This window comes from Pleurodeles waltl, chromosome 9 (assembly GCF_031143425.1).
Source record: "Pleurodeles waltl isolate 20211129_DDA chromosome 9, aPleWal1.hap1.20221129, whole genome shotgun sequence".
NCBI lineage: Eukaryota > Metazoa > Chordata > Amphibia > Caudata > Salamandridae > Pleurodeles > Pleurodeles waltl.
Genome location: NC_090448.1, coordinates 343,010,974 through 343,025,951, shown reverse-complemented (window position 1 = coordinate 343,025,951; position 14,978 = coordinate 343,010,974). Strand labels below are relative to the sequence as shown.

The 14,978-nt window shown below is 40.6% G+C and overlaps 1 protein-coding gene across 1 annotated transcript in view; it reads right to left on the bottom strand.

The window, feature by feature from the left end:
• Positions 1-1,170: 1,170 nt before the first annotated feature.
• MRPS12 (mitochondrial ribosomal protein S12) overlaps positions 1,171-14,978 on the bottom strand; it is a 61,843-nt gene continuing 48,035 nt past the window's right edge. Inside the window, exon 3 of the mRNA XM_069206909.1 lies at positions 1,171-1,999. Within this exon, the coding sequence (XP_069063010.1) occupies positions 1,587-1,999 (413 nt within the window). The 3' untranslated portion in view covers positions 1,171-1,586. The remainder of the gene's footprint in view (positions 2,000-14,978) is intronic.

Here is a 14,978-nt window from a genome sequence, read left to right as displayed (position 1 = left end):
GGGACAGGCGTACTCACTTTTTGGCCCGCGGTCGGTCTCAGTCATAGTCGTCCGATTCCGATCCCTGGATAGAGAGAGCCATCTCTTCCTCTTCGACGTCGAGGTGTTGCGTTGATTTCGATGCCATCTGTAAGCGCCTCGCCGGCCGATCTCTCAGGGTCTTTTTCAACCAAAAGGCCATGCAGGCCTCCTCCCTGTGCTCCGGTGACAGACACAGATTACAGACCCGATGCTCGTCTCTATAAGGATACTTGTCGTGGCACGTCGGACAGAAACGGAAGGGGGTCTGGTCCATGAGGCTTCGACGACAGGTGTGGTCGGGCTGCCCAGGCCTGAGCTGGGTGTGGAAGCCCCGAAGGGGTTGTCTCGTCGGTGCCGATGTATCTATAGAAAACCGGTCCCGAACGCAACAATACCGATGAATTTTCGATGCTTTGAATAATTCCCGATTCGAATCACGGAGTGAAGAGGAACACGTCCGAACCCGATGGCGGAAGGAAAACAATCTAAGATGGAGTCGATGCCCAAGCGCAATGGAGCCGAAAGGGAGGAGTCACTCGGTCCTGTGACTCGAAAATACTTCTTCGAAGAAAAACAACTTGTAACACTCCGAGCCCAACACTAGATGGCAGGAACAGTGCACAGCATGTGTATCTGCAGCTACACATGCCTTCGAACATATATATACACATACATATATATATATATATATATATATATATATATATATGTATACATACACACACATACACACACATGTGTATGTGTACATTTATTGGAGTTAACAGTGGCGCTTTAACTGTGATTTAATTTGAGTATTCCTTTTATTAGCCAGCATCCAAAAAATAATTTCAGCAGAAAAAAAAAAACACTAGTGCATTGTGTTGGCTGGGGAGTGTAAAGCAATCCAGGTTTGGGGGCTTCCTATTGCTCACAATTTCTTGAGTCAGTGGCAGGTCAGGAAAGTGGAGGCAATTGACAGAAGATAAAAAGAAGTGATGGAGGATGCCTGACATACTGGAAAGACAATTTGGGAAGAAATGGGGACACGTGAGTTAGGGAAGAAGCAGATGTAACAGAAAAACAAATTATAAAAGGTTAAGCTGGGAGAGACAGGGTAGAGGGTGATCGGAGTTAGAATAGGGGTAAAAAAAACACATTCAATTGGAATGTACTCGGCTTATGCTTTTATTTTAAAAGGTTCATTTTCTGCGCATGATCCGCGGCGGAAAACTGTGGAGTAACAAGTACCTGCAAGTGGCAATGATCATTATTTGTCAAGAGGCTTAACTGTAAAGAAAGTAGGTGCCTGTAAGAAATTCAAGTATGTCGTGTATGAGCATCAGGCGACATGATGTGCTCACTTCCCAAATCATCCTCAAGTGGTAAAAGAACGATAAATCAGATGTTATGAAGAGAAAGCGTTATTCACTGCACTCTATTCTGCTCTTAGCAACACTTAAGAATCCTACAAACCCATCCAAACAGTAGTTTGTTGTTGAGCTCACACAGTGCCTGGAGAAGGTCCTACTCCCTTCAAACAGATTTTGGAGGTGTTAATTCGTGTTCACAGGATTGCGCGTCTCTCACTTCTTCTTTTGCACATGAGCACAGTCATATTTCCCTCTCACGACTTTCAGCTTGACCCCAGGTAGGTCCTGTGTCCGACCTCCCTCAACTAGCACAATGTTGTGTTCCTGCAGGTTGTGGCCCTCACCAGGAATGAAAACAACCACTTCTTTCCCATTGCTGAGCCGCACTCTGGCGCACTTGCGGTTGGCAGAGTTGGGTTTCTTAGGTTTGCGGATCATGGTTTTCAGAACAACTCCTTTCAGCTGAGGGCAACCAAATGTCGGGCCAAGCTTTGGAGGTGCAACTTTTGGCCTGCCCTTACGGTGCATCTGGTTCAGCGTAGCCATGGACCGGGCCTCTTGGTAGGTCACCACCCGGTGCAGTAAGCCTGTGCTTGGCATGAAAGCCTGCGACACCATGGATGCACCTGTAGGGAAATAAATATACATCATTTATTTTGAACTGGTTCTGAGGAGTCTTTATAATGATGATTACTCAATGTCCAAATCAGACACTCTTATCTTTATGCTAGTGAAACCACCTGCTAAACAATATATCTCTCACTCAAAGTAGGACTGCACTATAAGATTTTTTTTTAATGTTACATCTTGGCATGATGCACCATGGTCGGATCGAGGTTTCACTGTAGCAAAGTCTACATCAAAATTTGTATTATGGGTTGTCCTTTTAACGGTTTGCCCAGAAACAACCTCCACAATCGTACAGTACAAAATCAAATGAGACAGCCTCATGAAATGGATTAGTAGGTACCAAAAAATATATAGGGGTAGAATCCATGTACCTTGTCTGCATTTACAAAAAGATGCTCAAAGAGTCACAATGTGCTTCATAACTCGTACAGGAACATATTTTATAACAAAACAAAAACACTCATCCTTTGTGACACTGAAGTACACAGGTGCATAAACTGCTGTGCATGAAACATGGTACTGTTTATAACCAATTAATATTCACAATGTAGATAATGGGCTCTATATGTATTATGATGCTAAGGGCTACTCTGCATAAGTCTATTTTTAGTACAGTCTAGAAAGGATTTCTTTAAGAGTAAAAGAGAATTTTTGTCCTTCATTGCTCTCCATATTCTCTAGTATAGGCGTAGTAGATTGGCCTTCTTAAAGTAATCTAGGCAGTGCATGTCATGGGGGCAGAAAGGGGGATAGACACTGGCATTCCCCTTGAAACAATATGCAAAGAAATGCAGATCTGGTGGCCATACTCAAAGGACTGGGACTTACCATTCAACAAAAGGCAACCGACATGGTGTTGTAAACTTGCTGGAATTTCCAGTGCTTTCTTGTCTACAGTGATTTGGCCAGGACTGGAAATCAGGAAAGGTGTTGAACATACTTCACAAACTTTGCTAAGCAAACAGGGCAGTTACAATTATCTCAAGGATGTCAATGAAACACAACTTTTGTCCTAAGGTAACTATAGCTTGTGCCGTCGCCATGCAGTTCTCTCATCAATAAATTCACTGCAAATGTTGCAGTGATATTATCAATGAGGTCATAAAAGAGGTCATGAGTCATGCAATATGTGGGGTAATTAGCAGTGCATGATGACAGCGCGAATTATAGTTACTATGGGACACTAGTTATAGTTACTCGAGACAACTAGAACTATAACTGATGAATTTCTATGGTTTTGTGCATGTAAAATTTGAACTTAGCTATAACGTCCCTGTAACCTTTGGTTTTTCAGTGAATGTCTACGGTTTAAAAAAAAATCTATTTCCCAACTATAACATCCCTGTAACCTTTGTTTATTTCAATTATTATTATTATTATTATTTTTTTAAACGGAAAGTAAAGTTTCATTACCATCCATTAATCCAAATGTCGGTGCACATGGCCTCTGGCCATGCTCAGAGGGGATTTGGCAACCTCCCCGCATGCAGAGTTTGTGGCTGTGTGAGTGAGTGCGAGAGTATCTGTGTTGGTCTTTAAGTGGGTGTGTCTGGGTGGGTGTGTCTGGGTGGGTGTGTCTGGGTGGGTGTGTCTGGGTGGGTGTGTCTGGGTGGGTGTGTCTGGGTGGGTGTGTCTGGGTGGGTGTGTCTGGGTGGGTGTGTCTGGGTGGGTGTGTCTGGGTGGGTGTGTCTGGGTGGGTGTGTCTGGGTGGGTGTGTCTGGGTGGGTGTGTCTGGGTGGGTGTGTAAGAGGGTCTAGGAGTGGGTGCATGTGTGTGACTGGGTGTTTGAGTAGTTGTGTGGGTGTGTGAATGGTTGTGGGAATGGCTGTATGTATGTGGGAGTAGGTGTGTGCATAGGGAAAACACGTTTTGGGACTCCCCATTCTTCTCGGATCCCACTTAATGAATCACCCAAAAACTTTCCTGACAACAGCTCTAGTGATTGGCGTACAAGTTTTAAAAATAATGTGAAGATTAGTCAAACATCACCAAACTTATTATCAAAGTAAAAAACAGTTTTCATATGGAAACTTGTTCCTAACAATAACTACCTATTTGTAACCACCAGCAGGATAGCTCATTTTCAAAACTGCCCTCACTGTCCTTGCAGAGTTTCAGTTTCACCTTTGGGCTCCTTACAGCGCCAAGGCAGAGTACACGTGGCCAGGAATAGTGAGGGGAACCCAATAAGGATTAAATAACCAAGAGTCTTGAGTTTTGGAGCGTTGCTAAAGTTCACTAGTAAGTGGTGACCTAGTTGTGTCCTTACAGGCGAATGTGCTTGATTTGGGGGTACCAGCATAGGATCATAGTGCTGTGGAGGTGGCTTCTCTGACGGCAAAGAGCTCTGTGCCAGGAAGGTGGAGATCTCTAAATATGGTGAGATGATGGGTCACCTGCCCAACATTAAATAATCTCCTTTGTCATTATTGTGGATGCTGCTGTTCCAACTTTCAAGATGTTCTGGCATTACAAAGTCTAGGTCAAAGGAATCAAAAGAGTCCTGCCCACCTCCAGCCCCACCCGGAGTTCCAGGATACTACAAACTGCTTGGCAAGAGTTGTGGTTTGCAGTCTCTGAAGTTAAGACCAAGAGGAGAGGAGGTTGGCCCCATTACTGGAATACCAAGTGAAGCTGGCAGACATCTATTTCCCAGTTGTAACAATCTGAGTTGCTTATACGAAGGGCATTTGCTGATAAGATGTGATGTTCCAATACATGTTCCTATGACAATTTAAAATCATGTTGAAGGACCCCAAACCAGACTTTGCTTCCAGTGGCAGTAGCAGAGACCTTCTAACAGCCAGTTCTCTTATATGTTGTAGGGTCATGTTATCTGCCCTGATGAAAACTTGCTGCTGAGCATGGCAGGAATGTTTCCAATGCTAGTCTTATGCTCTTAAGACCAGGACCACAGGCAGAGTGTTGTTGACTCCTGGAGGCAAGCGTTACAGTATCACAGGAATGCATCTGCAAAGAGGTGTACAGAGGGGTCACAAGTACAGGTTCTGACCAACAAAGATGTTGTCCGACTTCATCCACCGTTTGACAGTGCATTTGGCCTTTGTTTCCAGAGCGATCACATACATAGGTGGCATTAACATATCTGAGGAATACAGGAAGACATCATCCACAGAAGAGCGTTACATTTGTGCACTGTGACCAGACTTTCTTGCTGCTGGTACAGAGCAGAGACTCAAGCTGCTGTCTTTCCAGCAATCCATAAGCGTACAGTGTCTGAGCATACCAGCAAATTCACATTACTTTGACAGAGAAACAAGCTTTCTTTTTTTTCACATTTCAAGCGAGGGCCAGTTGTTCTAGTAGATAGTGTGGGTTTTACTGCTTGATGCACGTGTCTGGGTGTAGAACATCTGAGTATCCTGTTGAGCAGGAAGGGATAGACTCCCACCCCTTTCCAGCGAAGATGTGCTACCACTGGAGCTATGCACTTTGTGGATATACTAGTTGCTGAGCAGATGCCCAAAGGTAGCCCTCTGAAGTGGAAGAGTTGGCTATTGCCCAGATAGCCGAGGAACTTGTGATGTTACCTGTGTAATTGACTGGTGAAAATTAACTTGTTCCAGATCAATAGAAGCTAGAAAATTGCCTTTGCTGCAGGACTACGACACATCCATGAGAGAGACTATTCTGAAGGTGCACTTCTTAATGAAATGGCTTAACGACTTTCGATACAGGATGGGTCACCATTCGTCTTATTTCTTTTATACCGGGAAAAACCTTGAGTAAAATCCCTGACAGCCATGACCTTTCCTGTGCCTTTCTACCCTTTGGCTATATTCCCACTATAAAGATATCAAACCTTTTTTCAAAGCAATTTCAATATAATCTCCTGAAAAATGTTCAGGTACAGGTGACGTTTCTTCATCAAGGGGACTGGAGAGGTGCCTGAAAACCAACTCTACTGTATGGCCATTCCACATTATATCCAAAACCCAGGAAACTGAGGACATTTGCTGCCATGCTGGAAAGAATGCCTATATAGTTCCACTCAAGTGAGGCGCATCATACTTTTCCCTGATTCTTATGGGAGATAGTGGAGAAGTGTGGTGGTGGTCATAAGGGTCTCAGAAGAGGAGATCATATTCAGCTGAAGCTTGCGCTTCCTAACCTTACAAGGTAGTGCTCTTGGAGTGAGCTCTCTTCCAGGAGCCAGTTTCTATAAAATGCAGAGGCCTGGCCTCGGACAGTGATGATTTTTTTGCTAAAAGTCTCACAAACCTAACATTCAAATGCAACATAGCCAGATTTGTCAGAGTAAAAAAAAGACATTTGTTATGAGGATCATCGTGGTTTCTCTTCTTTACTTCACGTGATAAACATAAGTAAACAAATAAATGATGGGAGGGATGCCTGAATTAATCTCAGTGGGTATTTACTCAGGCCACCTCCCAGTCTACTGTTTGGCCACAATGCCACCTGAGGTTAGACTCAGCCATATAAAAAAATCAACCTTGACCCTGATCCAATAGGAACAGTCCAGCCCGAACTGCCATGCCAGGTACTCTCTGAATTGCAACACAAGCAACCGATAAACCAGTTTCATCCTAAAAAGCGCTCTTCAGTAAGGTGCAGCTTAGTTCCAGTGGAAAAGTGAGCATGGGACCCATGTGTGCGCATATATTTCAAACTTAGGGAGTCACACTGAAGTAAACAAAAAAAAGTGATCTCAGCCAGTGGTAATTATTAGGGGTCACCTCCTAGTCGTTCGAATTTTTGTCCACAGTGATGTACAGGGCTGGACTACGGCCCTAGTCCTCGTTAGGGTGTCAGCCTAGACTAAATCCCAAGGGTTTAGCCACCTAAATTCAAGGGCAGGCCACATAGCTTTTGCAGATAGAGGAGTTAAATGTCTCACGAAGTGAGCTGGAACACCACTCTGAAGCAGAAAATCAAATCAGAAAAAAAAAAAAAAAATAAAAAAAAATAATAAACCACATCGGCCGAGGTCAGAGAATTTCCATCTGGTCATCTTGACTGCCAGAAAAACTGGTGCAACTTAACCTCTACAGAGAGTCCGATTTCTGTGCCTATCCACTTGATTGGTAAGAGGTCGTGCCATAAAAGGAGCTAGTTAGACCACATATTATCAGTGACTATTTTAATGGTATTTGAGACCACATGAGCACAGCTGCATTAACCGTGACTGAGGAATGCAACCCTGACAATGGGTACGTTTCAAGCATTTGAATCTATGAATGGTCTGGAGAGGGATAATATCTGTTCCTTTCTTGGTTGTTCTAGAAACCACGTAAGAGAATGTAAGTGTTGCTGAGTTCCAAAGAAAATAGTAAAGAATTACAACTTAAGAAAACTGCCCTTTCCTCCATCACTCAATCTACTGTGTGGAAGACATCGGAGATTTAACCGTATATAATTTAAAAAGTGTTTTTAAATAACCCAAAAGTAGATTAACATTATGCTTAGCATTGGAGAGACAAGAACTATCAGAAATCATGGGTCAGTAGGAATACTGTTTAAACTGCATATCTTCGATACACACGGTCACTTGATATAACCAGCGTTGTATGACCAACAAAGAAATAAACGAGTTTGGTGAAGATTCGTATGCACTGGTCCTTGGACATGGTTGACTGTGTAAGAACAAATTAAAAAATAATGTGTTTCTCAAGTGGGATATTAATAGGCAAGTGTTTTAGTAAGTACAATTATGCATGGGGGTTCAGAATGGAGACCAAACAATAGACGTGTTTTTGTGTTTAAAAATAATGGGGATGCGATAGTGCAGCCCCTTTAATTACCATATTCGGACGGCTGGAGTAATGTTTGTTAAATATGGCTAATTGACGCTGTACTTTGGATGCATTTTTTCCAAAGTATAGATATTGAGAATGGATCCAAAATATCTTGCCTTTGTCGTGAACATTTCCCCAAGTGCCTTTATTCATTTTGTTTGTTGGTACCGTGTTTTGCTCATTTGTTTAGTAGCCAATGTACTTCCTGAGACAAGACATATAAATGTTTTATCAATATTACATTTCAGGGTTGGAGCTTGTTTCCTTTCATTCTGGACTATCTTCTCAACATATTTATTGAACCTATGTGCCTACTGTTATTCATTTCCAAGCAATTAAAACTGCAAGAGTCTTATTCTTACTGGTGCAAAGGTGGGAGGGGAAATTGGGAAGTGAAGTTTGCTCTGGTCTGTTTGGGGGGGTCGGAGGAGATTGGTGGTTGCTTGGTGAACCCCAGTATATGACCATGTATAGCACAAAAGGACTGCAGGCCATAGATTAGAACTGGTATAAGTAAATCGTCCATATTTTTGCTAGGGATTAAACATAGCTTTTCTTAGGCAGCCGTCCCCACTACCACTGGCGCCACTCCCCCCGCCAACACTGCATGAACACCAACCAACCCCTCACTACTACTCTTGCAATTTGTTCTGTTGCCTGAGACGCAATACAAGCTTGGGGGTGGGGGCAGTAAGCAACACTTAATTTGTTGTAGCTAAGAGTTCTGTTTGTGTGCCGCTGTTTCACACAACAGGTAAAAGGCAAACATCTCTCACAAATATGAACATAAGGTTGATAGCTCACAAATATGGTAAAGTTGTTGATTCATGTTTCACTCAAGTGAACGGAGCAAAAGCTAGCATGCTACATCAAGTGGTGGCTGGCGATCTTTGGAAAAGGACAGGCGTAATACTGGTCTTCGCGTTTTCAAAAAGTGGTCTAAATAGTGCATTACACAGCACAATTTCCACTTAAATTTGCTAAAAATCCATAGGTTCTGAAAAGGAAATCATTAATTAATCCGCACTATATTCATTTCTGCATACATTTCCTTCCAATTTTCTATGCTGCCCCTTTCAAATGCATTTTCAATCAGTTGATATGATAGTAAATCTCCTTAGAATGGGTACAGTGAAAACAAAAACAAAAATCACAAATCATGTCATCTCAGGCAACACAGAAAAGCTAGACAGATGTTACAGTTTCATACAGGAGTGCTATATCTCAAGACAACAAGCCTTAAAGTTTAAGGCAGCAGGTGGGATACACTAATCTTGCCGATTAGGGTTTCAATTAGCCACAGAGGACATCTGTGAAATATCTGATTGAAATATATATTTGGAAATACAATCATTTGTCCTTAAACACAAACTTGCACTTTATGAGAATACATTCATTTACATGGATTTTATTTTGCAAAAATATACTCCACCCCTTACGCCCCCAAAACAAATACAAAACATTTTGATAAGAAATAAATAAGCTAGTTAGAGCATTAAACGAGTGTCGTGAACAATCATGCCGTGGTTGCCCACAAGAGAGAAGGTTTTACTACATTATGGCAGGACCAGGAGTTGGCACCATCACGCCACCAATGATCCCAACAGGTACAACCAATATGCCAGGCCCAGATTATACCAGAAATCTGAAGTAGACCCAGATGTCCAACATATGTCAAGTGTTACATCTTATGCATGGCCAGCAAAACTAAGGATGGGCAGCATTATGCCATCGATACCAATAGTTCAAGCATTAAAATCAACAAGTAACAGCAAACTTTTTTTTTTTTTTTTTTTTAAATAAAAGATGACTAGTCAACAACTAACATTAACAAAGCCAATACACCTGGCCTTGGAAAGGAAGTGTTATTTTTAGGGTCGAGTCAGCATAAGCCATGCGCTAACGCATGCACACTCACTGTCAAGACCTTTTTGTTTACAAAAAGGGCATGTAGTCTGCACATTGCTTACCATTCTTTGGATTAAGTATCACCATTACTTTGCTGCCAAGTAACTGGACAGCACGGGCCAGGCCTCACTTTGTTTTTTCTCCGGCGCCTGGACCAAGCACAGTCTCTACGCTGCTCAAATATTATAGAGATATTGGATGAAGTATAAATTAAATATCAGGATGAAACTGAGAAGAAAAAGGAAAATTAAACTGCTAAGAGATGGCAAAGGCTACTAGCTTTTTGGAGGCAGTGGTGGGATATAGACAAAAATGATGATTACATTAACGTGAAAAGAGAAAGCCAAACAGAGGCCCATTCAAGAGAGTAGGAAAAACAACCATTTAAGAATCAGGCAGTTCCAGCAATGATTCAAGGGTGTGATCGGTTCTGATGATTATAGCAAATAGTACAAAAAATGTTTCTCTCTTTTTTTTTCCCCAGAAGAGATGAAAGAAAAGATTAGCATGGAGAGCTACAACCAAATGTACAAGAAAGGACAAAGGGGGAAAAAAAGAAAAGAGGGCATAAGGATGGAAAGACCAAAACAGAGAAGAAAGATATCTAAACAAAGAGATGAGATCACAAATAAAAGTGAAGCAGCAAAAATGACAGCTCTGAACTCAATTTATGCAGCGGAACTGTATCACTAGCAGAAATAAAGTACTTAAAAATGGACCATTCATTATACTCTGCTACATAGAAGGGCAGATCTACATGGATTCATTAGGAAATTACAGCTGAAAAAACTTTTTGAAACCACGTCACACACTAACTATAAAACTGGCTCGATAGATTTCAATTTTTCCTATCAGTGACCTTAGAGATGTACAATTGATTCATAAGTTCGAATTGGAAGATACACACAAAACTAGATGAAAAGGAAGAGAGAGAGAGAATGGGTTTGTCTAAAAGTGGACTGAAATTCACTAAATGATCTAAAGAATGACCTTTTGATTTCGTTGAAAAAGAAGGCAAGTGGGAAAGTAGTTGTGATGGGCTTTGCAAAACAGGATTATGAGGCTTAATTATAATTATGTGAGACACCAGATTATATAAAAAGTTACAAGATCAAAAAACACCGCACAAATGTGTGGTATCAACGTTGGTGATGAGTCCAGGTTCACGCAGGATAAGATAAAAGCTTTTTATTCAGTAAAATTTCACAGGTAAAATAACAGGAACTCCAGCCTCCAATAAAACCTCCAGCACCATCAACTGTCCAGCACGGAATGCTGTCCAGCTGAGGAAGATACTGAATGCCACAGGTGGAACTGGAAGATAACAAATAGATTCTACATAATACAAATAGCCCTAACACAAAAAATACAACCCTAAATTGAAATACTACAACAAAACACTACCTACAATATTGTTCTAGAAATAAACAATACTACAAAATGGTGAAATGTGAGCATTGTAGATCAACATGAAGTCCGATATTTAGACAAACACCAAAAGATGATGTCATTTATTTTCTAGTCAAAGAACACAAAGGAGGACAAAATTGTTCTCATCATCCAATAATGCTAGGGATTTGTTGCTTAGCAGAAAGCCTATCAGAATATTTAAATATAGATTTATTTTTAGCACCAATGTGGAGAAGTTGGCCTCAATCATCAAAGACACTAAAGAGGTCTTAAAATAATTCTAAGACATGATTTGGGAGGAAAACTATTACATGGGCACAATGGATTGAAAGAACTTTTATATAATTATTGAGCTTTCAAAAGGTTTAAAAGCATTGCAAATTTTCTTCTCTAATAAAAGTACAAGTTATTTAAATCATGAACAGGTGATTCTTTAAAGGACAAAATCTGTACTAAGTAGCAACAGCTTTCTGTACTGAAAAGTCTTGCACAAACTAATACATTAGAGTGCACAGCTTGTTCCAACTTAAACCAGTCTTATTTGGTTGGTCTGAGCGGGATTTAATGAGGATGTTTAATAATCTCTGGTAGCACTGTCAAGGAATTACTTGTTTTTAGCATAGAAGCCATTACAGCATATTTGACAACATCGATTCCAACATCAGTTAAACTTTCTTCATCACTAAATCCTTTACTAGAGGTCATGCCCATTGTTGGAGCATTTGCACATTAAGAAAATGTACAATGTTAACACTGTACAGATCATTCTTCACTTGAATTAGGAAATGTATACCAATATATAGAGATATCACACTTAAAGAAATGGCTATGATGTGTTAAAGGTTGTATTTATGACTTGAGCTAAAGAGGCCTCAATTAGACCTCAATGCCACCTTGTTCAAAATGGATTACACATCATTATGTTTATTCTCGATTTATATTTCTGCCTGGAACTACGTGCAGCAAGCTGTTAACTGTTTATTTATGAATGACGTTCTCGAAGAGTGCCAGCTAAAGGAAGCTTAAGTGACATTTTAGAAAGACTTTCCGCTTGCATGCAGTATTGCATTCATTCATAATGTTTCACTGTTTATGTAACTAGTTTGTTCAGACACCTCCAGATAACATTAGATCAGAAGGGTCAAATCAATATTTTGTAGTGGGTTGATAAGGGTTATATGATCATTCATAATTCTGTAATATTATTTGAGGAAAATGTAATTCTTCACTCACACCATGTTGACATTGTAGTTTCTATGCTTCCTTATGGAAAAAAAATAGCTAAATAAATCCTTGTATTTGGGAGGGTGAGGTGGGGGAGGGAGGTCGATGGGAGTCACAGACCTTTCCTGAGCTACCAAGGATGCTGTCCGTTTTCTTACTGACATACTGAACACTTGAAACTTTGTCTATTTCTGATTTTGCCTGTTTTTCTGTATTGCTCCGCCAAGGGTGTAGGGGCCGAGGGAGGGGATTACACCCTCCTAATAAATGTAGTATTTAATAAATAGTTGGATACAGAAGCTTTCAGTCGGGTTTCATTTCACCTGGGATTTTTAGTTACAAAAACACACACACACCTCTGTATTGAAGGTCTTAAAACATGGTTATTTTACATAATGCTGTGTTTAAGTACCACTCACAATCCATACTCCTTTCCCTTCCCACTGGCCCTTAAGCACCCCCCATGCACTATTTCCCATATAATGATTAACATGATACGCCAGCATGATTTTTGGAAAATCTGAAGCTCACAACCCCCCAGTCTTACTGACCAAGCTATGCCCATGCGCTCCAGTTACTGAGAATCCTTCATGGCATTATTTATTTAAATGAGACTAATGTTGCACTTATACTTTACTATTTCTGTATTGTACTTCTGAATTCTGTAATAAACTTTCATGGCTTTCTTTAAGTCAACGCTTGAACTTACTTTTTGAGTCAGTCTTCTTATTGGCTGTATTTTGAAATGCTGGTTGGAACCTCGTCTCTGCCTCATGATTAGAGGTTAACAGCGCCCTCAATCCACCCAACATCTGGACACACTGAGATATAGATATTCTAGGGGCACAGCCGACAACATTTTAGCCTGAACAGAGGGATATATCATTAAGATCAAAGTGGTAACGATGCATCTCGCTATTTCTATAATGTGAAGTCCTTGCTATTCAAGTCTAGAACGTTTATACATCTCTTAAAAGAAAAAAAGATTACTCAAACTAGGTCTTACTAATTTCGGAGTTTGGATGGTGCATCGAAATGGAGGGGATATAGCACACAGTGCAGCAGGCTAGATAGGTAGCCCTACGCATTTCAACTTTACTGGAAGTATACAGTCATATGGTGCTATAGGGCTCTAATTCAGAAGATGCTTGCCACACATCAGTCGTGTAGAAGTTCCAATTGTTGGTGTAGGGAATTGAAGGTATAGCAAAGCTTGTTTTAATGGTGATCTGTAGTATTCAGAATAGTTAGTGTCTTAGAATTGTAACTGTGCACTTCAGGTCCTTAGCGATTTACCGCAGGACACGCCGGGGTTACACTGTTAGCTTGTTCGTTTCCGCTTTCACCGATCTATATCTACAATTGTGACAATTGATGTCAGAAGATTTTCCATTTGTATTGAAACTGCCTTGAGAAAGCCCTTGCGTACTTGCTACATGGGGCGAAACACGTGTTGGCTGCAACTTTGTTGAATACTGGAACCTGATCTCTTCTCAAATTAGGAATTCGCCAATTGGATTGTAACCTTGTTGAATTTTGGAACCTAACATCCTCTTAAATCTGTAATGAGCCAATTGGGCTGTATTTCAGTGGAACATTTGGTAATTGTGCCATCTGAGAGACGGTTGTCTTGAAGCTATTTCAACTTTCTTTTCAGAAACATAAATGACTGTTGAATGTTTACCAACACTATTTATAGTGTATATAGTGCTTTCTATCAATAGATAACTCAGATGTGGGATCTTACCATTCACTAACTCAGTAACTGTGCACTTCAGGTTCGACTGTGGTTGTAGCTGAATTCAAGAATATTCCTTCAACAAGACATTTAAAAAACTATTACTATAATTGGTAAGCGATGCACAGTTCGAGATTAGTGGTGAGTGATGGCATATGTGGTGGAATTTCCATAGTTTTATTTTTTAATAGCGATGAGATTTTTTGGGTAACGCACACTTAGAATAGTTTAAGTGAGCTTCCTATTTATTTGGTACTTCATTACCACGTAACATTATTTAGCAGACACTGCCTGGGCTGTTGGTATAAAGGCACATATCACCATCTACGACTTCAGTTGTTGAATAAGAGGCATTTAGTCATAAGTGTGTGTTACTCCCAAGTCATCTGACATAAAGCTAGTATGGACTCATCTACTCTGCAATCCCTATTTATAGGAATATACAGGGTTTCGTCTACTTTACCTTTAGCCGAGATGGTTTAACTCATCAATCATAAGGGTAGTAGGGTCATTATTAATATTTCATATATACAATAGCAAATCTTCAGCATACAATGGTACTACTTAACTGGGACCATTAATTACGATTAACTTGAGCCCCAGGCCTCGCATCACTCCAAACAGGAGTTCCATGATCAATTAATAGCTCAAAAGGGATAGTGGACACTGCTATTGTGTGCCTCTACTTATTCATTATCTTTCTAATATTATACTACTTGTTTTCACTCAGGCAGTTGGAATGTCGTACATTAGCCACAGCTACTTCGTCATCTCTTCCCCAATTCCCTTAACGTGCAGCATCGGGAATATGTTATGCAAGCAGACTGTGTCAAAGGGTTTCTCCAGATGAAGTGTGTTAGTAAGAATCAGGCTGAGCAAAAGTACCTGGGGGTTTTTAGTGGAAATATATATAGACCT